Source organism: Armigeres subalbatus, chromosome 2 (genome assembly GCF_024139115.2).
Source record: "Armigeres subalbatus isolate Guangzhou_Male chromosome 2, GZ_Asu_2, whole genome shotgun sequence".
In the NCBI taxonomy this organism is placed as follows: Eukaryota; Metazoa; Arthropoda; class Insecta; order Diptera; family Culicidae; genus Armigeres; species Armigeres subalbatus.
The window spans coordinates 95,741,443-95,768,406 of record NC_085140.1 but is presented as its reverse complement, the minus strand read 5'-3'; the positions used below and the strand labels follow the sequence as shown (position 1 = coordinate 95,768,406).

Sequence of the window (26,964 nt, the reverse complement as noted above, 5' to 3'; positions counted from 1 at the left end):
TGGATGCCGCATTTGTATCAGATGCTGCCTTGGATAAGGCCGCTGCTTCGGCTGAGTAGACCGTACACTGGTCGGGAAGTCTCAGGTGTATCTGCAGATCTGAACCGAAGGCACCGATCCCCACCGAACCATTAGCCTTAGATCCGTCAGAGTACCGAATCTCCGCGTCTTGGTATTTGTTTCGGATCCTTTCACTGAAGACTGCTATGGCACAAATCTCCCAAATTGAGGTGAACGTGCCCCTGGAGCCGACGTTCTGATACCATATTGGCAACTATAGTTATAGCTATAGCATCCGAATACTGCCAGAATTTTTCTAAACCGACACTTGCTGGTAGTGGCACTCGTTGGCATCGCTGTGCAGTGCCTAAAAGATAGTACCGTTCCTTTCAATTCCACAACTTTGAACTAATACTAACCTAACAGACACTTCAATGCTTTATTGTTGAGAACGAAATACGCAAGATACGTAAAGGTGGAAAAGTGACGTCTTATGAGAGGTAACCAAGTTGAACCGATATGTCAAGTAGAATTGGATGTTCTTTTCAAGCAGCGATACACCAAAATCTAAGTAGCAATTATTTTGTATTTATCATTTATTATCTATTATTTAGATCACGTTCACCTCAGACATTGGAAAAGTTCTTGCAAGTTTGATCGCTCTTCTGCCGGCATGCTATTGCTCACAATCACTATTCTAAGGGAAGCTGTTTCATTCTCTTGCATTTCAGGTTCCGGTTAAGTATCCATTCAGTTCGTACCGATTTCCTCTGATTTGTTGTCTAATAGCCGATGTTAAATATCAGTTTTCAAAGAAAATCTGAAGTCTTTTTTATTCTACTGTTCGTATGTGATCGACGCAGTCTGTGACATTTTCGATTCCCTCATAAGCAATAAATAATAAAACGGATGTGCGCTCGCGCATTCAAAAACGTTCCAACGGACACTCTATGTACGTGGCGGAACAAACCTGAAACTATCTGGAATTCTTCGAAAACAAAATACCTATACGGGGAATGGAACGATAGGTGAACACAAACAAAACGATGAACTGGGAACTGTGCTGTCGATATTAGCCATAGTCATCATGCTTAGGGCGTAAGTCGTTTCGGGTCGCGTGGGAACATCGACGTTTTCCGGATGTTGTCGAGGCCCAGGTACAGCATGACGACGCGCTCCATACCGATTCCACCGCCGGCATGTGGTGGACAACCGAAACGGAACGCTTCGATGTAGGCGGCTATTTTTGAAATATCTGGAAAACGATTCTTGTTAATGAATTGGTTGACTCAAATGGAAGACAACTTTTCAAATATTACCTATCGCGTGGTGTTTGGCGCGTTCAACTAGATATTCCGGATCGTGGATACGTTGTGCACCGGACAGGATCTCTTCGCCTCGCATGAACATGTCATACGAATTAGAGTACTTGGGATTGTTTGGGTCGGGCATCGTGTAGAAGGGTCGCACCGCCAGAGGGAATTTGTCCAGAATGTAGAAGTCGGTGTCGTACTTTGCCTTCACCAATCTACCGAGCAGCTTTTCACTTGGCGTCGAAAGATCCTCTTCGTCATCCATACTGACGCCGGCTTCCCGTAACATAGTGACAGCATCGGCGAATTCTAGCTTCAGTGGAGGTTCCAGAAATTTAAAAGGTTCAACGTTGTACTGCTGACCAACAGCCGTTATTTCACGAGCGTAACTGAATATAGATAATGTCAATTAATTAACCAGTTTTTTTTTTTAATATATTCAAATTCTTCGTACTTATCGCGCAGTCCTTTGAATATTTCCGTGAAGGTGTTGCCGATGGTGTCCAAAACCTCATGGTAGTGATATTTGAAGGCCATTTCCAGATCGAGACCAACGAACTCGGTTAAATGCCGGTGCGTATTGGAATCCTCCGCGCGAAACACCGCGCCAACCGTGAACACTTTGTCGAAGTCGGCTGCGATCGCCATCTGTTTGTAGAGCTGTGGAGATTGGGCCAAATATGCCGAGTCTGCGGAAAATTGACAAAGCCAAATCGTTAAAATTAGGCAAACACGTTTCATATCAAACGAGATTATTCGATATGTTTTAGTTCTGGTCGTACATTTATTACGTATGGTAAGATGGGGCAAGATGGGTCACGGGGTAAGGTGGGTCAGGGCCGTTTTTGAGCATCGTATACATTGAAATGTGGAGATTATGACTTTGTTGTAGGAATAATTTGGCTCTACGTTATTGTCACTCGATTTGATGATTAAATATTATTTTGGTAGAGTATGGCAAGGTTAAATATTTTTCAGCATTGTTTCTTATCCGAAACACACTTTCTATAAAACGTGTAATCTCGTCGAAAAATGTGAAAGTTAAATATTTTTAGTATTATAGTGAAAGTATCATAAGTAATGTAGGTAATGTTGTACTATGTTGAAATAAATAAATTTAATCAAAAATTAGACATTAACTTGCAAGATGAGCAATTTTTCTGGCTTTTTCGTTCATCCTCCCCCATGTCAGATTTTTTTTGTATGAAAAAAGGCTGTTACAAATATTTAATTTTATTGTAATGAAATACGTCTGATAAGTTTGAACATTGGTAGTGGAATGAAAATTTTATTTAACAATATAACAAATTTCCGTTTCTAAGACACATCATGGATTACTTGATTACTAACACTCCTCCCTAATCCTTGATTCCGATGATTCGCTTCATATGAGCAATCCCAGATTGAACGAGAGGCTTTGTAAATCTATCTGCTGCTTGGTCTTTAGTGTTTACATAGCTGACCGTCGCTGATCCGCTTTCGATAGATTCGTGAACAAAATGGTAACGTATATCCACATGTTTTGGCGTATATCCACAGGCTATGGCGATGGCAGATTGATTATCACATAGAATCTGGATACGAATTTTTTCAAAAATTTGCTTCAGCATGTCTGCCACCAAAGTGCTTCTTGAATGGTTCGCGATACGGCCATATATTCTGCGTCGCATGATGACAAAGCTACCGTTGATTGCCTTTATTCTTTAGTCTTTATTGTTTGATTCATCAACAGACAACTTAGGTCCTAATGATGCTTATCCTAATTAATACTAATAAAAGTAATTATAATAAAATCATCGTTAATTATGAAACATGGCAGAATAAGCCCTTGTAAAATTACGACGAATCGTCTGTCGGGATAGATTAAAATCAAAACATGGGGCAACTTCGTTGAATTCCCGCTGTAGACCCACCATCGCTCCACGTTGTCCGTAATTCGTTCTTCGAAAAGGTATCCTCAGCATTCCGTTATTTCGCAGTGCCCTAGGTCGAACGTTCAAGTTTACTGATTCCAGAATTTCAGGGCAGTCGATTCTGCCTTGGAGCGTATCAGCAACGACCATGGCCCGTGCAATGTGCCTCCGCAATTGTAGGCTTTCAAGATTAATTAATTGACAACGGCTGCTATAACAACTAACTGCTATAACGGCTGCTCGCCATGGAAGCAACCGAAGAGCAAAACGAATGAAGCGGCGTTGAACAGATTCAATTCTTACTGATCCGTTCTGGTAATTAGGATGCCATACAGCGGAACAATATTCCAGCGTAGATCGAACCAGCGAACTGTACAGTGATTTCAAGCAATAAACATCGGTGAAACCCTTGGCGACGCGAAAGATGAATCCTAATGTTCTAGAAAATTCGTTTCACGGCTTCCCAATGCTTACAGCCAGGATCACTGCTAAACTGACTAACATATAACATAAGCATATATCTGGACGAGTGGCTTGGGCTATGTACTGCAGACATCCGACAGCTTCTTTATATGGGATATTTTTCATTTATTTTTTTTCTTCTACCGATTGTGGTTCCATTGATCGCTGGGTTCATATGGTGTTGAAACGGGATGACTGTTTGATAAATTGAATCTGTGCAATACTTCTTCAATGTATTTTCGTTGGTCCAGTAATAATTCTCCGTGCTCTTTCTTTCTATTTGAAGTCCTAGGCAATATCTTGCTTGGCCTAAATCTTTCATTTGAAACCGCTGCACAAGAATTTCTTTAACTTTTTCTTTATTTTTGCGTCATTGGTAAATAAGAGAAAATCGTTCACATTTTATTGCCATTTATCTTGAAATACAAACAGGAATCTGTCTTTGATTGCTATAATCCGAATTTGCGCAACGTTTTGTCCAGTTGTTGATTCCAGACTCTACTGGATTGCTTAAAACCGTAAAGTGACCTTTGAAGCCGGCATACCATTGATCTTACTTTGCAAAAATGCTGTTACCGCATCCATTTGATCAATTTCTAAACCGAACTTCACTGCCAATGCCTTTAGATATCGTAACGTCGAGTATCGTACAACTGAGGCGTACACTTCGTCATAATCTATAACCGGTCTCTGCGAGCATCCTTTCACTACCAATCGTGCTTTGTAACGTTCAATCTTTCCAACTAATCCGCGCTTGGTCTTAAACACCCATTTACTTTTGATAGTTTTGCCACCGTCTGGTAAATTTTCCAACACCCATGTTTCATTGGACTTCAACGATACCATCTCTGTCAAGTATCTGTCTTGTCATCGCTTGTATCCATTGTTCCCGATCGGGTCTACTTAAAGCTTCTTTGTAAGTGGTTGGGTCACTCAACGATACATTTTCATCTAACTTCAAGTTTTTAGCACTTCCAGAGCTTTTCGGTTTTAGCTGTTGAGCGATACAAATTGGCCAGTAAACGTACTATAAGTTTCGAAATCTGAGTACTTGCCTGAGTGGCGGTGCTCCCGACCACTGCGCTTAAACTCATGCTCTGGAGAAGCTGGTCTAATTATTTGTGGTAGGAGCGCGATTTCTACGGCGTCTTCATAATCACTTACCGAACTGCAGTTGTAATCATCGTGTAGCAATTTGTTATCTCCTGAACTTCACTAACCTGTTCTACATCCGGTGTCAGTTCTCCCGATTCGTTCACTACATCCGAAAACGATGTGTCCATCAAATTGTCCTTCATTAATTATCTTTACATCTCGACTTCATGCATCATGTCGGAAGAGCCAAAAATCGTTCAGCCATTACTTTGAAAACCTCATATACTTCAAATACTTGATCTTTGGATTGCAATGTATAAACAAAAACCTTCCTAGTCGCATCACTTCCGTCATATTACTCTCGTTTGCAGTTCCAGCTTGACACGAGATCTCCTGCTTCTCTTGAAGATTCCATCCAGGTCTTGCCATATGCGTGGTGGCACCAGAATCGAAGTACCATTCGTCTTGGTCTACATTGCCAACTGCTAGAACCGCACACATAGCTCTTCCCTTGCTGCTCTTTGAATTGAGCTTTTCAGGACAATTTGCTGCATAATGTCCCACTTTTTGACAATAATTGTAACTTGTAACACGTGCGATCATTTTTGTTTTTCTCCGAGCTAAAATTCTTCCGTCGTCGTTGTTGTTCACGTTCCACTCCACTATAGAATGCTCCTTCATCTCTTCCGCTCCGTGGACCTTGTTTCATTTTAACATCGTGCAGTATTTTCGATTGTACGGCATCTGCCTTCAAAGCTTGACCTGACGCTTCCAACCTCATTACCATCGGAGTATAATACTTCGGCAATCCTATCAGCTAAAGTGAAGCCAACCACTCGTCAGGTACTGGAAATTTGATTTCAGCTAGCTTGTGACTTGTAGGTATATGCCATCATCTTGGAAGGGGATTTTCAATTTGATCCAGGCTTCTTGAGCATTTTTGGCATCCATAACCAGACTATAGTTGATTTTCTCAAGACTTAAACAGATCGTCGACAAGGCTCGCATTTGAATAGCTTCGTCGACCACTTGACCTGTCTTTGGTTCTACAGCACACCAGGAACCTTCTCGTATCAGGGTCATTTTCATAGCGAACGCCCATGGTACGTAGTTTTCTCGGCTCTTCAGTTTCTCAATAGATGTTGCTGTTGCCGGCTGCACGACCAATCTTGAATCGAAAAGTACTTCCTGCGCTTGATCCAGATGGTACTGCACCGCTTCAGCATCCCCCCATCCTGTGCTTCCAGCGACCGAATTCATCTTTATACAAAAGTTTCATAAAAATTATTCATTACCTTGAAATGATTCTTCCTCAGGACTTCTTCCGTTATAACATTTGTCCTGGGCACATAACCTGTTGTAATGAAATACGTCTGATAGGTTTGAACATTGGTAGTGGAATGAAAATTTTATTTAACAATATAACAAACTTCCGTTTCTAAGACACATCATCCTATCTCCCGGAGCAGCACATGTTTCGACAAAGCTGATCCAGATCTACAACCCCCCCCATCGACCGACTCCAACCTGCTGGACATGGAAGATAACGAAGATGATGGTATAAGGATCGTCATCAACCCCCAAAAATCTTTAGCAAGTAGCAAAGGATCCGAAGATAACAAGGGTTCTACGGAAGCCAAGGGTGCTCCGAGAAAGAAAATCCCCACACTCACACGCTCGCAGAGGAAGCAGCTTAGAACTCTCCGGGAGAAGGGAAAAGACCGGAATGAGGCCTTGTCCATAATCCTGAATAAGGAGAGCGAGCCCACTTCCTCAAAACGCTCGAGAAACGACCTAGACAAATCCGCCACAGAGGACCCCAAACAAAAAAGGGTGAAGCACCATCTAGATCCGAGAGAGCGCGCCCAACAGTCCTCAAATCGCGCGCCTCAGAAAAACGTGTCTGGACAACAAAACCCACCCATGAGGAAAACAGCTGGTATCAGCTACAGTGATATGGCCAAAAGCGTGAAGGTCGGGATAATACCCAAAGACTTTCCCACCGTCCAACTCACTACAGCCTAGCTAGACCTTCTACAAGAAACACTCCTGCTCAGAGTAGTTCAACAGCGAAACGAGCCAATAAAACCCAAATTCAACAACCTCATCTACAAGTCCGGTTACATGGTTCTAATCTGTAAGGATCAAGAGACTGCTGAGTGGTTAAAGAGAATATCCCCATCCATGAAACCCTGGGAAGGTGCAGAGCTGATGGCAATGGACGAAGTGGCGATTCCACGTCCAGAGATGATCCGAGCATTCTTCCCACAAAGCTCCAGCTATGATGACGACCGAATAAGGGCTCTCATAGAAAGCCAAAATGACATCACAACAACTAATTGGCGTATTGTGAAACGATCCATTCTGAAAGATATTCATGTTGAATGGATCTTCACAGTAGAGGGTGCGTCGATGGAAAAGTTGAAGAAGTCCAAATACACCCTCAACTACCGATTTGGTGAAATCCAACTAAGGAAGATTACAGATCAACCGACTGCCGCTACCGCCAATCCGACTGGAAGGCCGACCCAAGAGCAATCTGAGGAGGCCTCCTGTTCAAGCGAGGTTCGGCTAACTGGAAGGCCGACCCAAGAGAAATCTAAGGAAACCTCCGGTTCGGGCGAGGTTAGTAAATCTCACCCCAAAAGCACCATAAAGGCTAGTCTGTCCGCCTCTAAAGGAAAAGCTCGAAGCTTACATGCGACCCCTGCTCTAGTGGTACCAAACCAAAGGTATCTAAACAGGGCAAAGGGGTGCAAAAAGCAACAGTTTGACCACAGAGGCGAAACTGGCGGGCCAGGTTGCTACAGGAAGAGAAAAACCCAAACTGTAACATCAAACGACATCCTGATGATCCGCAACATCCAAAGCCGGACAGTCGTCGTCCGGAAAAAGCAGGAACCCGGAAATGGCGACTAAAGTTCTGCAAGTGAACCTCCACCATGCTGAGAGCGCCACGTGTGTGCTCTGTCGGAGGTTCACCAAAGAGAATTTAACCGTGGCCCTCATTCAAGAGCCATGGGTCAATAAATCCAGAATACAAGGTATTCCACAACACTCATGTAAGTTGGTATATGATGACAGCCAGCTTTCTCCTAGAGCGGCTATTTTATTACATAACAACTGTAAATACTTTCCAATTTCAGAATTCATAAAAGGGACATCGTAGCGGTCAGGATGGAGGTACCTTCCGCCAGAGGGAGTAGAGAGATCTTGGTGGTCTCGGCATACTTCCCAGGTGACGTGGACGAAATCCCTCCTCCAGAAATAGCTGCGCTCGTAGCCTACAGCCACCGACACAACATCCCCTTCGTCATAGGGTGCGACGCAAATGCACATCACACCGTATGGGGAAGTACCAATATAAACACCAGAGGTGAGTACCTGTTACAGTTTCTCTCTTCCAAGAACATTGACATTTGTAATGTTGGTGACAAGCCCACGTTTGAAAACTCCATTCGTCAGGAAGTTTTGGACTTGACTCTATGTAGTCAGTCTATCTCTGATAAAATAAAAAACTGGCATGTTTCTTAAGAAATATCAATGTCAGACCATAAACACATCATCTTCGAATGGGAAGGGGGTCTAACGATGGAAAAAACGTTTAAAGATCCTAAGAAAACTGATTGGAAATCCTACTCAGCTATCCTACGATCCGAAGAGTACATCATAGAAAGTCACATCAAGTCCATAACACAATTGGAAGATGCGTCCGAATCCATTAAAAACAAAATCCTTAACGCCTACCAAGAGAGCTGTCCAACTAAATCAACTAGTTCGAGTAGAGACGTTCCATGGTGGAATAAAACTCTTGAGAAGCTTAGGAAAACTGCGCGTAGTGAGTTCAACCGTGCTAAGCGAACCGGCGATTGGAGCCTATACAGAAAGGCCCTGACGAACTACAACAAAGAAATAAGGTCAGCCAAACGGAAATCGTGGATTCTAATGTGTTGAAGCATAGAGAATACAACCGCAGTGGCCAGACTCCAAAAAACTCTTTCAAAAGACCACTCCAATGGTGTGGGTAGCCTCCGAAAGACGGATGGTTCGCTCACTGTAGAGCCTAGCGATACACTGAGCGAATTGTTAAAGATCCACTTCCTGATTCAATCCCTGAGTCGAGCATCGGCGACCAAGGCACTGGAATTGCTGTCTCAGATCCACAAGAGATCCAATCATGGGTTTCTGGATCTAAAAAGACGCAATAAAGGTTGCAAAGGAAGCTTTCACTCGGGCCAGGGTTGAGAGGGCTGTGAGATCTTTCGAGCCATTTAAGTCTCCTGGCATGGATGGAATATTCCCAGTGTTGATCCAAAAGAGGAGAAAACACTGGTTCCACCTGGTTGAGATTTTTAAGGCGAGTCTGATTTTGGGGCACATACCTAACGATTGGCGTCAAATCCGGGCTGTCTTCATTCCGAAGGCAGGCAAGAGATAAAACCAACCCCAAAGCATTCAGGCCGATAAGTTTATCCTCTGTAATGCTCAAAATTATGGAAAAGGTACTATGCGAGTACATAAATCACAAATTTATGAAAGCAATGCCTTTGTCAAAAAACCAATTCGCTTATCAAAGTGGAAAATCTACGATCTCGGCACTACATACGGTAGTTAAAAAATCGAAAAAACACTTAATGCAAAAGAAATTGCTCTTGTAGCATTTCTTGATATTGAGGGCGCATTCGATAACGCTTCTTATTCGTCTATAGGGTCAGCAATGTTGAGGAGAAAATTCGACCCATGCATTGTTACCTGGGTACATGCTATGCTAGCTAATCGGAGAATCTCCTCTGAGCTTAGCGGTTCATACATCACTGTTAAAGCAACAAGAGGGTGTCCTCAAGGCGGAGTGCTTTCTCCTTTGTTGTGGTCACTGGTGGTGGATGAGCTTCTAGACAGCTTAGAGAGAAGAGGCTTCGAAGTGGTTGGATATGCTGATGACGTTGTCATTATTGTACGAGGCAAATTCGAAAGTGTTATCGTGGAAAGAATGCAATCTGCCCTAAATCACACTTTTTCCTGGTGTCAAAAGTATCAACTAGGCATAAATCCTACAAAACTTCCATTATCCCTTTCACCAAACGGAGAAAGGTACAACTGAAACCCCTTTTCTTGAATCAAACACAATTAGTTTATTCAAGTGAAGTAAAATATCTAGGTGTCATACTCGACGCAAAGCTTAATTGGAACTCTCATCTCCAATCAGTTGTGCAGAAAGGTCTCAATACACTTTGGGTTTGTTCAAAACCCTTGGTAAAAGATGGGGCCTAAAACCAAGTATGATCATGTGGATATATAAAACCATTGTCCGTCCCAGGACAACTTACGCTTCCCTTGTCTGGTGGCCTAAAACTAATGAGGCTGCTGCAAGGGCTAAGCTCAACAAAATCCAACGCACCGCTTGCATAGCCATCACTGGTGCAGTTCGTAGTACACCCACTTTGGCCCTAGACGCAATGCTTCACCTGCCCCGGTTAGATCAATTCATAAAGCTGGAAGCGGAAAAAAGTGCTCTAAGGTTAAAGAGAACAAAAACACTGCTGTCGGGAGACCTTAGAGTAGAGTGGGGCAAGAGTGCGCGTGGGGTAAGAGTACGTTTTCGATTTTTTGAAGTAATAAAAAAAGATAAACTAGCAGCACTGCATCAGTTTGACAGGTATTCTGGCCAACTATTATCAAGTGTAATTGTAAACGATTTGAATAAACAACAAGGGAGATATGGAGTTAGATAACTTTTCTGTCATTTTGCTAAAAATAATTTGATTTCCGCAACTAGTGTTTCATTACCATATATACTTTCAATCAGGTGAACATTATACCATTTCGATAACCTATTGTATAGAGTACTTTATGGTACAGAATACCAATCCGGTTGGTTTTCCAAGAAGTCAAAACCATTACTTGAATAATTTTTGGGACTGTGGGGTAAAAGTACGCAGGAACCGGTGGGGCAAGAGTACGCATATGAATCTTCAAGTTATGACGTCAAACCCGTATCTCCGGCCGAAATAAGACTTCTTCCAAAGCGTAAAGATCCACAACTAAGAAAAAAGGGACAGAATTCGAAATTATCACAAGTTTTTAGGATAAGTTGAAGTAATTCGGTGTTAGAAAGGAATTAGCGAACAAAGCACTGAAGCGAAATAATGAAATTGTATTAGGACTAGTTGTACACCTAAAAATAGTACGAAAACACAATTTCTAAACACCATCTAAATGATAATTTCATTTAATCAAAAGAAACATTCATAAATTACGCAAGGTTTAGCTGGGAGGGTTGCGAGATGTGTGACGATCTATATAATTTTTAGAGGATTCATACAAATAGTGTAAGATAGGGAGGGGGGGGGCGAGGGGTGATGATATAGCCAAATTGTACGTTACGTGATTGGTGGACTTTCTTTAAGGAAAATGCCTTTGTTTACGCCACACGAAACCTGGTATACTTTTACCTCTGTAGTTTTTTGTATATATAAAAAACAATGGTTTTTCGTATGAAAGTGCACATTTTTAGGACCCCCTCCCCCTTTAAGAGTTACGTAATCTTTAAACATTCCCTAATATATGCTTATTAAACATCAATTAAATGTTATTAACTCTTATTTGTGTTAATACATACTCAAAGCACATGATTGGATAAATGCGTACTCTTACCCCACCCGATGCGCACTTTTACCCCACCGGTGGGGTAAGAGTGCGTTTTTCACTTGTCTTGCAATAAGGGTTCTACTAAAACGAATCTCAATAATTTCAATATTTTTTCCGCTGGGTAACATAAGGGAAGAGTATATGAATCATCGACACTGATTTGATATGCAGAAGCTTGCTTCATAAGGGCCACATGATCGATTGAAAACTAAGTGCGTACTCTTGCCCCACTCTACTCTACGGGTCACCTCAGCATATTAAATGAATTTGCCATAAATCCCGCAATAGGAATTTGTAGTGACTGGATGGAAACGGTAGTCAATTATGACTTACCTTACGATGTGTTCATTCCTTCCCGCCAGGAGTGGAAGGAGGTGGACCAACGTTCCAACAGGCTCTATAAATTTCTTCACAGATGCTTCGAAAATGAATAATCTGACAGGATCCGGAATCTATGGCCCTACAACAAAAATTTCTGTCCACTTAGGCCAGTGGCCCACAGTATTTCAGGCGGAAATATATGCAATATTAGAATGCGTGTTATTATGCCTGAGGAGAAAGTATAGATTTGCAAAAATATGTATTTTCTCTGACAGCCAAGCGGCACTTAAGTCGCTTAATAACTACACTTGTAACTCAAAGCTAGTGTGGGAATGCATTCTGGCTTTGAAAAACTTATCCATACGCAATCGAGTCTACCTATATTGGATCCCAGGACATACGGGTCTAGAGGGAAACGAGATTGCTGATGAGCTAGCCAGGAATGGATCTAATGAAAGGTTCATTGGCCCTGAGCCCTTCTGCGGGATCTCAGACTGCTCTGTAAAAATGGAACTGAACAAATATATGGTCAGTCAAATCACATCAAACTGGAATGCACTTCCCCATACGAGCCAATCCAAAAAGCTCGTAACGATTAACCCCAAGAAAACCCAACAACTATTAGGTCTCAACAAAAGGGATCTCAACATCTACACCGGTCTAATAACTGGACACTGCCCCTGCAGATACCATCTACAAAAGATCGGAGCAATCCAAACCTCAAATTGCCGCTTCTGTGACGAGGAGAGAGAAACATCAGAACACATCCTCTGCTATTGCAGTGCACTCACCCAACGTAGGTTCAAAGTTCTCAGCAAGCCCTTTTTAGGGTCTGCTGACATATGGATCTTATCCCCCAAGGACGTGGTTGGCTTCATAAAGCTAGTCTCGCCAGAATGGGGGAGTCACATACTGTAACTCAGGATCTCTATTCATCAATAATAGATGGTCTTGAGTTCAGTCGATACCAAGGTATGTATCTCAGTGACAAACATGTTACTGAGATAACTTGCGTATTTCACAGCAAAAGGGTATATCACAATAGTCCTAAAATCTGGACGCAATGATCTTCACCCGACAAACGAGGAAAAAAAAAAAAAAAAGAGACACATCATGGATTACTTGATTACTAACAAATTTAAATTATGTCCTGCTGGTCTCCGAAAGGTCAAGGGGGAGGGAGGCCATAAAAAATAAATATTAAAATGGAAAAAAATCAATAAAACTTCTCGGATTTGTTAAAGAATGAAAATCCTCAAAATTGCCATAATTTTTTGTTGTTGCCCCCTCAAAATATTGTTTTTAAATATTTATATCGACCTAATTCTTTATTCATATGGTGTAGAGATGGGCGCTCCGCTCAGGAGCTGTTCGAAAGATTCGCTTCCTTATATTGAGCTGATGAGCCATGCATCTTTTTTAAAGAACCCCAGCTCAGCGGCTCACTTTAAATTGATGAAATCATTGTCAACCACGCGCTTAGAGAAACTCCCTCGAGCATACGCACTCGAGTACGCGCGCTGTTGTATTTTGTACAACACGAACGAAAATACCGCGCTTGCGGTACACAACACAAGCGAGCTTGTATGAGCACTCCAGCCCAGTATCGCGCACGTGCTGATCGTTTATTATTTGCACCTCAAGCACCATCAAGCCAAGCGACAGTACTTTCTAGCCAAGCAACAGAAATCATTTCTGCTGCAGAAAGGAATAAGAAACACACAAGCAAAAATAATCTAGCTTGCCGTCTATTTCTAAACCCATACCCACATACTCGACGCTACGAACGGACACACAAAAGATACATAGTAGTGCAGTAGCGAACGAACCGTACCAAGCAAAAGATCCGAAGATCCGAACAACTCTCAGTTCCGCTCATGTCGTCGTCCAGCTCGAAATTGCTGTGACATGGAAGCGAGAGCTACTAGCTCAGATCCGTGCGACACGGATCTCGATTCGGATCAGTCGCGACCGATTCTAGCGAACCGTGTGGTTCAAACGAACCGAACTGGGAGCTGTGTCTTGCACGGAGCGGATCTTTTGCTTGCGACGGGTTTTCCCGCCAGCATACTGCTACATGTGCACTCTGTTTGTTTGTAGCACCGTGCTCTGTATTTTTTACTCTCTTGTTTTTAGTTCTCTCGCATTTCGGGAACCAATATAGATGAATGGGCTCGCTTGTATGAAAATGTCAACTACGCATGGTTAGAAGCGCGCGCAAACAAGGCATTGATTTACTGCACCCAGTATGAAGAGAAAACTTATGACACGTGATATGGTTCATATACATATCAGAGACTAGGGACTGAATTATTCAAATTAACGATTTGAGAAACGTTATCAAGGTAACCAACAAAATGTAACTTAGAATTATGAATAGAAAATAATGTTGAGTTAGTTTTTGTATAGAACTAGACGGACAGAAAAAGCGTAATAAATGTTATTAGTTCAAAATTGTCGGTTTTTCAAACGAAATTAATACCTCACTATAGCTTAACATTTTAAAAATTTCAAAGTGAGGCAAATAGATGAAATGGATGATGAATAACATACATTTTTCAAATTTTTGAACAATAATTAAAATCAAAATAATAATATTAAAAAATATTTTTTAATATATGTAGCATTGAAGAACTGAAGAGCTGATCTAAGGAGCTGACTCTTTTCAATGAGCTGAACGGATCAGATCCGCTCACTGCAATGAGCTGTTTTGCCCATCTCTAATATGGTGCGTAAGAAAACGACAAAACCCCCCTTTGTTAGAAATTGTTTGAAATTTATGACAGATGTCCAGCTTCTGATGTTTAAGAATTTAACGATGAATCGCACATTGGCAATTATAATACTGAAATGTCCAAGGAAAAAAGAGGAATAATAATATAATAAATTTGCAATGATTAGAAATAAATTCAAGAATTTTGTAGAACATCGACTTTAAGGAAAAACAGTGTTTTTTTGTGCACTTAAAAACTTGAAAATCACTTTAACATAGTCAAAACGTAAACGAATCGCAATGTTCACAAGACTTGTAGAGCACACCAAAAGTTTCCGTTTAGAGATTGATGCGATACATTTCGGCGTTTATATCTCTTGTGAGCTTTTTTAAGAAGTTGAAAATAGCCCAAAAACACTAAAACATCTTGAGCCACCTCGAAATTTTATCCGAATTAGCTGAAAATTTGACAGAAGGCCTATCTTAGCATATGAATTTTGTATACTGGCCTAACCGGTTGAATTTTTGATACTTTTTGAACACATGAATAGGTCTAATGTACATTATGTGGAAGATATTGATTTGAAAAATGTATTGGAGGTAACCACCTTCCCTTCGAAGGAACTCGAACCCACGACCCGAACCACGGAAAGTGGTTACCTCCAATACATTTTTAAATCAATATCTGCCACATAATGTACATATTCACATATGAGTTTTCAGAACATTGTAAATTAATGTCCAAGTCGAGTGGTTTAATACCCGAAATATAGCCAATTAACTTTGATTGAACTGAATAAAATTTACGCCGGATTGCCTCTCGGGACAAATGGAAATCGAACACTGGCGTTCAGGTTAATAAGCTCAAGAAGAACCTGTGAATCAACCCTGCCTTGTAGGACATCAGCGATGGTCAATGCTCTGGTGACGTCCCTTCTCGAGGTTGATCAGGCGACAGCGGCCCTCGTAGCTTGGTAACCGAAAAGGGTCACTCTAGGGCAGCCTACGAAGAGCGAATCGAAGGATTGATCACCATCCGATTCAATGAAAACCAGTTGGCGACGGCATCGAGTTGGCGTTAAAGCTGTACGCAATCTGTGTATGAAGGGATCTATAGATAAATTTTAAGGTCGTCTGCATAGGACAATCGTGGACCTTCGATAACAGAATTCACATCGTTGAAATAGAACAGGGAAATCAACGGTCCCTCTTATACATGAGAGAGCGTAAGAGTAAATCGTCGATTTCCCCTCTTGGGAAAAAATGTTGCTGAAGGCAGTTTTATTGAAAACTAAAACGAAATACAACCAAATGAAGCATCCACCGGATATAATTATGTATTTGATATTGGATGATGTAGTTTTGAAACAAAAATACTTCCCCCATCCAGCTGGAGACTGCTTTTTCTCCTCGGTGGGTGGTTTTATTACTGGGGGGTGGTACGAGCACGTGGCTGTCTTTCTCGTCAATAACTGGATGACGGTAATTTGAGCCTTAAGAAGTAAACCAACAACGACGTGTTTTATGAGTTATTCAGTGTTGCAATACCACAGTTATAATTTGACGGGAGACGGAAAAAGACAAACAACACACCACTGATGATAGTTTGATTGGAAACCTCTTTCTATGGTCCAATACTACTTGAACCTTAAGCATCAATTATTAAAATGTTGTCTTTAGAGACTTACCCTTGAAATAGCTGACCGTAAACACGTTGGCGCCACCCTCGCTAGCAGCGGAAATAATCTTCGGTGTGTGAATTTCCGTAAATCCTTTGTCTGTCAGAATGTCACGAAACAGTTTGCACACGCCCGCTTCTAGACGGAAAATAGCCTGATTGGCAGGAGTTCTCAAATCAAGCACACGGTTGTCCAATCGAGTATCTTGATTGACGCGAATTTTCAACGCTTCCGGATCGTCGGACTTCTCCGGGCGCGCTGCGTCCTCGATTTGCAACGGTAGCTGAGCCTTCGCCGCCGAAACAAGATAAATCTCCAGTACATGAAGCTCTAGGTTCTGTTCGGTGCAGGATTCGATTTTGCTTTCCACTTGGACCACTTTGGCCTTGATGTCGATTATGCTTTCGCGTGGTACGCTTCCTGAAAATTTAACCATCTGCTTGGAGACGGTGCTATCGTTTACAGCCAGCACGCACTGAACGGTGCTGCTCTGCTGTCGCAGCACCAGGAAGCATTGTTTGCCCTTAGCACGCGACGTGTGGACTCGCCCCCGAACCCACACCAGAGCGTCCTTCGTGCAGGCGGACAAATCGTGAACCATTACGAAATTTCGGTCAGCGTGTTTGCCCGTGCTCTGAATCATTTTGGTCACACCATACAGGCCGACCGAGTAATCTTTGCTCTCGTCTCCGGTCGTCTCCTGCTGACCCTTTTCGGCGGCTGCGACCGCCTTGTGTTCAGCTTTCTACAAATTGAGTACGAATATGTAATTGGTGATCGAGGTGTATTAATTTGCTATGATTACCTTGGCGGCCTTCACGGCATCTTTTGCTGCCTTCTTTGCAGCTTTCTTCGACTGTTCTTGCTCTTCTTTAATTGTTTCTTCAACCATTATTGCAGATTAGGTTAGTTTCCTAAAATAGACAATACAGAACAGATCAGAATAATAAAGTTTTGTTTAATGATTAACGATTTTATTGCATTTAGTGATATTTTTTAAGTTGACCCATGCTGCCACTCATCCACTATTTCATAACAGCTTCAAAAAGATAAGAAATGTGCCCTGCTTCTGAACTGATAACAAATTAATATTTCTATTCTTCATTTTAAAGCGTTTGGTGGGACAGAACGAAACTAATATAAGATCGACAATGGAAACTGGGTTCAATTCATATAATCTGCGTGGAAGTCACTACCGCAACTAAGCACACCAACAACTATCGGATCATTTACCCTATCAGTTATTACGCCTGGTAAACATGTCTGCATTCTCTACATGACGGCATCACACAAAACAGCAAGCAGTTTCACTGTCAGGGTCGTCGTTTTCACTACGAATGAATGCATTTTTTACAGCATCCATCTAGTCTGTAGAACAGATACAGCACGCTATATAGGTACTAACGTTCATTAATACACGCGGCTGTGTAGTTCGTTGCCGTAGCCAAGGAGTCACACCGTAGCTCCCACGCAATTTTTGAGAAGCGAAAGAAAAACGGATTAAGCCATCTTACAGTGAGGTTATCTTTCCCAACAGTGCATTGTTTAGAATTATGATGTGAAACGAATCGGATCAAATTATTTTGCCCCGAAGCCCGTTTTGCGACAAGTTGTAATACTAATAAAATTTGGGTGATTTTTTTTTTAAATAATTCAACAATTAATCATTTTGGAATTAAGGACATAATCAGATTCTCCACCAAAAAATATTTATCTTCATACACACATTTTCATGATTAGTTGAATCTACCAATGAACGACTTTGGGCCCGGAAACTAATACTAATAAAGTTTGTTTTGGAGTGAATAAATAGCCTTTCAGAACACCGCGGGCCAGGAGAAAGAGAAAAACCATCTGCGTCACAACGCAACACATGACTCTGTGGGATAGTATACCGGCTTTTTCTAATCCTCACCGTTGTGTGCTACGAGAGAGAAAAGCGTTTGACATAGCTAGTCTGAACAGAATGATTGCCACGCGAAGCCTAACCATTATTGATTGTAAAATAATAACCATCAAATACGCTGTTAGATTGATTTCTTATAATAGGTCTTTCAAATAAAACGACGAATAACACAATTTGATAAGAACGATAAGAGCTCTCGAGTAGAGATGTCGCAAATTAATCGATTACTTCGATTAATCGATTCATCGTTGTGATAATCGATTAATGTTGAATCGATTATTACCCAACGATTAATCGATTCAATAATCGAGAGGAATCGTGAGTAATCGATTAGTTACTAATCGATTAATCAGAATGTTACGACAAAGATGTCGAAAATTAATTGATTATTTCGATTAATCGATTCATCGTTGTGATAATCGATTAATTTTGAATCGATTACTATACAATGATTAATCGATTCAATAATCGACAAGAATCAAGAGTAATCGATTAGTAACTAATCGATTAATTGGGATTTTACGACATCTCTACTCTCGAGCAGTATTCAGCCTTACATAATAATACGGATGTGTTGGTATGTTGCCAGATGTACAAACTGAACGGAATGATTCAACTCTCATCAGAGATTAAGCTCTACGAACATGACATGAACAATAGGGTGCCCCACAATCATTCTTGAAAAAATTATGTCGTAGAATTATGTACTGATTTTAGAAATATAAATAGCATTAAACAATATTATACATACCTATTTGCATTTTATTACTTTCAAAAGGCTTTTATTTGAACCATCAATCGACAGTAAAGATAAAGATACAACTCGATGTTGGTTGATTGCAAACGTATAAAAAATGTTTAACATAAAAGTAACACAACACATATTATCAATTCGTCTAATTTAATCAATTGCCTCAGCCTTCTATCAATAATACGTACTGCCATTCTACGCATAATTATCCCACGTTAGCTTTGATGTAAAAATCCAAACTCCAGTCAATTTGTCCCCTCGCAATGGATCGATTAGATCTGAAAATTTTATCAACATTTTTGGAATGTAACGAGCTTAGGCAATACTTTTTCAGAACATAATACGGATCACTACTTATGACGACGTTTTTCAATCCCCATTATTATCAAACGATCACTTCATTTTTATTTCAGTGGGACAAATTGATTCGAGTTTGGATTTTTTCATCAAAGGTAACATGGGACAATTATGCGTAGAACGGCAGCGTAATACATATACTAAAAACTCAATAACGGAAACCGGTAAACAACAAAGTGTAATTTCTATCATTTGAAAAATTGTAGTTGTAATTTTTTATTTTATCGGGACAAAAATTGCACAAAAATTTTTATTACAAAATTTTGCAACTGTTTTTTTTTTCATATTGTTTATCAGTTTGGAACACTCTAATCAGAGAAAGCATATACCTGTACTCGGTTCTACGGCATTTCTAAACTTGCATTAGGCATTGCATCATTTCAAGTTAATACAATCTATGTAAAATAATAAAGCATGTTATCATTCGATAAAGATAATAACTTGCATTAGGCGATAAAGATAACATTTTTAAAACTATAAGTATAAGCTAGTATGTATAAGCATATATGTTAAAAATAAGTTCCAGTTCCAATATACATTGGTTGGTTCATACAAAATTATTTAAGAAACTTCTAGGTTTTAGTTATCAGTATTATAATAACAAACCATTGGTGAAAGTATCCATAAATCCAAATTATGCACTTCAGGTTGGAAAAATCCGCCAGACTGTTCAAGCAGACGGCGAACGAAAAACACCTTCCTACAAAAATACACTTAACCTAGTTTGCGTGACTCATGGCCAGATCTACAATTTACCTGTATAAATAACGATCCGCAGTTAGTATACAAACTTTCCTCTCAGACTTGTGCACAGATAACTGATATTTTCCGGAGTTTTTATCGCATAATAATCACTTTTCACTTCCCATTAAAAAAAAGTCGGCCGGATTGCACCCTCTGTGCAACTACACGTCGCGGATTTTGGATTTGGATTGAAAATTGCATCCGGACGACGAAGGAGACGACACTGCTGAGGAGTGACAGTGGTGTCAGCTGTCATCAATGCGTGTTTTGCAATCGCAGGGGTGTGGTCATTTTGCTGTGCGGTGTAGCGGTGTACACTGAAAATACAGTACACTGACAAAAAACTCCGCATTATATTCATGAGTCTACACATGGATTTTTGCAATGGGGGAAGCGAAATGGATTCCATATTTTCGACATACACTATAAAAAAATACACAAGAGGACCGTGTGTTTTACACATACATTTGCGCAAATTGTCAAAACAAATCAATGTCATGTGTAAAACTTACGACTTCGCTCAATCAAAACTCATCATCCGTCCATGAACCATCCACACGGCATTAACGTGTAAAACAAATGGATTTGGATTGAATGGCTTGACATGTTCGCTTGTTTTCTAAATGAATTTGATGTATAATCGTGTTGAATTCTATTTGTTAATGAATGTATTTCGTGTTTTCTTTCATATGTTTACAATGATACAGGAATGCAATTTCCATCCGGAATCCGATTTCTGTCATCGGATCGAAACCAAATTCAAGAAGCATTGTTTTGCTATAACATTCAACGAATCAACGGTGGAGGTACATAAAAAAACAATCTTTCATTGGTTTTCAATTCTCTAACGTAAATCGAATTCCGGACGGATGAAATGAAATAAAAACAAATTTTGTACAAATGTATAAAATATCTTCACCATCGCTAAATAAAGTTTCTAATTTATAAAGTTGAATCATTGGGTTTGTATAGCATGTGTCATTGTCGTTGGCATATTTACACTCGAACAGATCCTTGCCGTCTCCATCTTCAGTGGACCAAAAAGCTTCATTACTGTCCTACGATCGATTCCATTGTCATCCACAATGTCAAGAAGTATGTGCTGGCCATGATATGTTGATTCCAGCTTGCCGGTATGCATGTCTCTTCGAAGGAATAATTAAACGTTTTGATGAGGCATTCTGTTACACGGATGTTAAATGAAGGAAAATACTTGTTATTGACATAATAGAAGTATGGCATTTTCTAAAGTCGTGTTTCATTAATAACTTACCTGGTAATAACATGGTGGTTATTGTATCGGTGAGCTTCTGACCATTGAATTGTTCGATGTTCCGAGATCTCGAGTCTTCTGATAAAAATTGTTGAATTGTGATTTGTTGGATTGCTGCGATATTGGTGTACTCTCTTTGCAGAACTCGGGCTGTTTATATGGAAAGGGAAATATTTTTCATAAGCACGGTTTTAAAAATATTTTTCATGGAGAAAGTAGAATCAGCTTACCTCTGTCAATAGGAACACATTTTCTAATCCGATGTTTCTGCCTATGAATTACCATATAGACATATGCTGAATATAAAGACTTTTCATAAATAATCAAGTACCTAGATTATTCTTTATAAGAATGTAATTTGGATCTTTTTAGTTAAATGGCTTCACTTATTGCCATAACATAATTTAGTACTAACCCATCAAATTCAACCACCGTAACCAATATGAATTTCGTTGGCTACAGTGTCTCGACTTAATTCTAATATTTTTCTTGTTTTTAACCAGAATTTTAGCAAAACATTAAATTACTACAAAATATCAGCTGAAAAAAGTTAGTTTATACGAAACATGTGCTTTCTCTTCGAAAGAGTGACACAATTAGATGGTTCGAATGCCTACTCAAGTTTGTTTGAATCAGTTCATAACATTTGTTAGATAAATATATGAGATCGCGGTGTATCAAGTATGGAATTGGCTATAAACATTGTCATTTGAACTGAGTTTGTGAAGAACATCTCAGTGATATGAAATGCATTAGATTTCATGGTGTAGTAGAATTGAAATTGATACATTTTGAAACACATGGGTCATATTTGTATTTGTTTTGAGTATCCATTGGTATGCACATCAATTCGTGGTGTAACAAGTATGGAATACGACATAAACATTGGCATTTGAACTGCGTGTGTGAAGTACATCTCAGTGATGTGAAATCCACTAGAGTTGATGGTGTAAGCCGATTGAAATCATCCATATTCCGAAACACATGAATCGAACGTGTATATTTTTATCAGTGTATATATTCCATGCGCCCGCATGCATTACATGAGTGTTCACACATACTATCCATGTGGGTCATAGTATCCATGTGTGAGTTTGTATGCAATTAAGTATGTGCGAGGGGCGAGCAACTCGATAAATCAGTTGAATTGTAAATACGTGCATCTAAAAATACGTAAAAAAATACCTGAAAAATACAAAAATTCTTTTTGGAACTTTAATTCGAAATAATTCATCAATACACCGACAATCCGTCAATACGACATAAAGTACAATTTTGCGTAGGCATGTTGTGCATGGAAAAATCACTCCATTCCATTACTACCGACTCGATCAGCGGTACCTGCACCAAGGAGGATCGACACAATCGAGATGGAAAAATCACTTTTGGAATATTTTGGAGGAAACTTGGGAACCAATCACCGAGCCAATCCCCTGCGGGATTTGCTCGCATCAACGTATTTAAGACAATTTCGGATGTGTTCAAGCGAGTTTCAATGTTTTGTTCGTGAATAGTTAATAGTGAATACACAGACAAACAGACGTAACACTAGAGAAATTACCATCGACCATCACTTCAACGAAGTGAAGTTCGCCAGCCGTTCAGCACTCGCACGATATCGCGAACACTGGCCTAACGGCCACATCTTTTACCGACATCAACAATCCATCACGTTCAATCACAGGGTACTCCGGAATGATATCGAAGGAATCCATAGCTAAGTCAACCCTGTTTCTTTATGCCGCACCATTTGTTTAGACTGGCCCAATAAGCTGGAGGAGCTGCCTCAATCTGTTGTAATCTAATCTATTTCGACAGTCGTATTATCGCCAAAAAATACACAACAGAAGCCTATTTCGCAATTGATCAATTCGCTTGATGTAATAAATACATGAAACAGCAGCACCGATTTAAATTCGACGACTACAAGAATGTTATGGAAAAAGAGATAGACCAGTAAGAAATGTATCCCGGCTCCCGTGGAATAACTTTACTCTTCCGTCGCAATTTACTAGTGGACCATCATCGTTACTGTCATCCGAACGAGCCAGGATAACCATCACCTTAGTGTGTACTATTCCTTTCAATGTAAGTTCCTCTGAATCTGGGACGGGACTTGCAAAGAGGAAAAATGTAACTTCAGCTGCTGCCAGTCAACTGCTGTCACGAACTGTCAGGTGCAACCAGCAGCTTTTTGTTCGAAAGTATTGGTATCCCAAATAAAATATTCCACATCATTTTTGTTTTACGAAGACTTTTTTACTTTAACGAGTATTCCAAACCATCCGTTTAGCTTGTTAATAATCAGTAATAAACCTGTTTTGTTCCCGGTATAAAAATCCTTATGAATATGAATTTACTAATTCGTGAATTGGATACACTTTTATTGTGCTCAGAAGGGTCCATCTGGGGCTTAGGTGAAACAGTCAAGTAAACAGTTGAAACTTGATGGTCAACTGTGATGAAAAGAAGAACAAGTGTCAAAACAAGAGAAAAGAAGCAGCGTCTTTGCAGGTCTCGTCTCAGCTCTGAATCAATCAGCCGTAGAATCTAAATGCTTTTTAACAACGGAATTACCACAGACAAACAGACATAACACTCGTCAAATTTCCATCGTTCATTGAATTACTGGTCAATTCAAATAGTCATTAGTTGGCCAATCGATCACTCGTGGCGCGCGCATCGTTTTTGCTCGAGTTTGACGTTTGCTCACTACCGCCATCTGGTTCGTGATTTGCCCAACTAACTGAAATCCACAGATGTCGTTAGTGTTTGAACGACGATGAATTTGATGAGTAAATGTTCAATGTGTTATGTCTGTTTGTCTGTGGAATTACCATACGATATGTTATTTTATCAACAGGCTCCAGCATAATATGCCCTTGAATTACCATTCTGCGTCATCGACATACTTTCACCCTGTACAAGCAGAATTTTATACATATCTATATAAATATAATAAGAACAACAGTCAGTCAATACTCGCAGTAGGACGTCAGCTCTGGCCTAGCGTAGCCCAGGCCTACCCTATATTTCACCATATTCTTTCGGAGGTACTTCGGAATAATATTGTGTTTTCAAGGAGATATTCATTACCAGCAGTAACCACGTCTGGACGATTTGCTTTGAATGGTCATAATTCAGTCGGATTGGCTGGCTCAGAGAATTAAGCCATATGTTGGACAGCAGAAGCAAGTATCAACAGACGAGATCGATCGGTCTGCAGTATGCTGACCTAACAGTTGTCTCGTCGATAATCAATCGTTAAGAGAAACATTATAATCAGTTAGATGTGATAGAATTAAAACAAATATTTGGGCTTATTCTATGAGTAGAGTGACGTGATGTCAGTCGATTATAGCTACTCTCACGTGAGGTGACCATGTTATTCAAATTCCGAAAGTAATCTGCGCAATTTCTTGCCCTGTTGGGATGAAGCTGAAAATGCGAGTGAAAATGGCAACTCCTTTTTGTTCCAGTGGCATCTTTTCCGCATCTTCCGCAATAAATATACATTTTTTTATTAAATCTCGCCATCAGGCTCGCCACACTGAACAAAAAATTCTGAAAGCGAGAAATTATATAAAAAAAGATTCATCCCGCCGTACCATTCAAATTTTTTTTTTGATTTTTTTTTAATCTTTTGAATGATTTAAAAAATGATTCGAGTGTCTTCCCCTCTGCTGATATATCTACACTGGCAAAAGGAAGGTGGTTTGATTTGCTCATATGCCATCGCGTGCGGAAGGATTTTCTATCGACGAGTACTGTCTCCAAATTTCTAATATGATATCAGCATCTAGTCGAATATACTATAGAGTAGAGTGGGGCAAGAGTGCGCGTGGGGTAAGAGTACGTTTTCGATTTTTTGAAGTAATAAAAAAAGATAAACTAGCAGCACTGCATCAGTTTGACAGGTATTCTGGCCAACTATTATGATGTGTAATTGTAAACGACTTGAATAAACAACAAGGGAGATATGGAGTTAGATAACTTTTTGGTCATTTTGCTAAAAATAATTGGGTTTCCGCAACTAGTATTTCATTACCATATATACGTTCAATCAGATGAACATTATACCATTTCGATAACCTATTGTATAGAGTACTTCATGGTACAGAACACCAATCCGGTTGGTTTTCAAAGAAGTCAAAACCATTACTTGAATATTTTTTGGGAATGTGGGGTAAAAGTACGCAGGAACCGGTGGGGCAAGAGTACGCATATGAATTTTCAAGTTATGATGTCAAACCCGTATCTCCGGCCGAAATAAGACTTCTTCCAAAGCGTAAAGATCCACAACTAAGAAAAAAGGGACAGAATTCGAAATTATCACAAGTTTTTAGGATAAATTGAAGTAATTCGGTGTTAGAAAGGACTTAGCGAACAAAGAACCGAAGCGAAATAATGAAATTGTATTAGGACTTGTTGTAGATCAGTTGTACATAGTACGAAAACACAATTTCATCTAAACGATAATTTCATTTCATCAAAAGAAACATTCATAAATTACGCAACGTTTAGCTGGGAGGGGTTGCGAGATGTGTGACATTCCTTATAATTTTTAGAGGATTCATACAAAAAGTGTAAGATAGGGGGGAGGGGTGAAAAAAAAGCAAAATTTTACGTTACGTGATTGGTAGACTTTCTTTAAGGAAAATGCCTTTGTATACGCCACGCGAAACCTGATATATATTTTTACCTCTTTAGTTTTATGTATATATATAAAAAACAATGGTTTTTGTATGAAAGTGTACATTTTAGGACCCCTCCCCTTTAAAAGTCACGTAATCTTTAAACATTCCCTAATATATGCTCATTAAACATCAATTAAATGTTATTAACTCTTATTTGTGTTAATATATACTTAAAGCACAAGATTTCATAAATGCGTACTCTTACCCCACCCGATGCGCACTTTTACCCCACCGGTGGGGTAAGAGTGCGTTTTTCACTTGTCTTGCAGTAAGGGTTCTACTAAAACGAATCTCAATAATTTCAATATTTTTTCCACTTGGTAACATAAAGCAAGAGTATATGAATCATCGACACTGATTTGATATGCAGAAGCTTGCTTCATAAGGGCCACATGATCGATTGAAAACTAAGTGCGTACTTTTGCCCCACTCTACTCTATATATTCTATACTTACGCCTCTAAAAGGTGCCGTCAGACGTTGCAAGCAAATCACTCGCAACGAGCATTTTGCTCGCAAAAAGTGACAACTGTCAAAAATTTGCCTGTCTGACTACACTGAAAGTGATTGCATGCAAACAAATGACAACTCGTAAGCAAACGCTCGCTTGCAATGTGTGACTGCTAAGCGTTAAAAATTTTCAACTCGCAGAAACGAAATTGCGCTTGCTAGTGCAGCACTAGCAAATTTTTCGCTCGCAAAAGTGGAAACGTTTTCAGGTGGCAGTGTTGCATTGCAAAAATAGAAATGAAATTAGATTTTGTGGCCGAAAAACAAGTTTTTCGTTTTTGTTTATATTTGCATGAGACTAAATCTGACATTTGCTTAAAGTAAAAAACTGCTACGTGTGACTGCAAATGCGAGTGCTCTCAGAAATCATTCGCTCGCACGAGTGATTTGCTTGCAACGTCTGACGGAGCCTTATTCTATCATGAACATGTACGTCTAAGTGTGGAAGATGATATTTATTAGCATTTCCATATCATTAACATTTTGTTTGTTTCAAACTATATTGTTTTTTCTCCGTGTATATAGACACACAATCGCCCAATGCTACTTACTGATGACGGTGTAACAACATGCACCGCAGGGC

The 26,964-nt window shown here is 39.9% G+C and overlaps 2 protein-coding genes across 2 annotated transcripts; both read right to left on the bottom strand.

The window, feature by feature from the left end:
- Positions 1 to 568: 568 nt before the first annotated feature.
- Positions 569 to 20,126, bottom strand: LOC134210144 (aspartate--tRNA ligase, cytoplasmic). The gene is made up of 6 exons (XM_062686168.1): positions 19,915 to 20,126; positions 16,950 to 17,058; positions 16,154 to 16,889; positions 1,768 to 2,002; positions 1,320 to 1,702; positions 569 to 1,255 (listed from the first exon to the last, which is right to left on the bottom strand). The coding sequence occupies exons 2-6, from the start codon at positions 17,034 to 17,036 to the stop codon at positions 1,092 to 1,094; spliced, it is 1,605 nt and encodes a 534-aa protein (XP_062542152.1). The 5' UTR covers positions 17,037 to 17,058; positions 19,915 to 20,126; the 3' UTR covers positions 569 to 1,091.
- A 720-nt stretch (positions 20,127 to 20,846) lies between these two features.
- On the bottom strand, positions 20,847 to 22,185 carry LOC134214741 (uncharacterized). The gene is made up of 3 exons (XM_062694065.1): positions 21,406 to 22,185; positions 21,176 to 21,325; positions 20,847 to 21,083 (listed from the first exon to the last, which is right to left on the bottom strand). The coding sequence occupies exons 1-3, from the start codon at positions 21,458 to 21,460 to the stop codon at positions 20,953 to 20,955; spliced, it is 336 nt and encodes a 111-aa protein (XP_062550049.1). The 5' UTR covers positions 21,461 to 22,185; the 3' UTR covers positions 20,847 to 20,952.
- Positions 22,186 to 26,964: the final 4,779 nt, after the last annotated feature.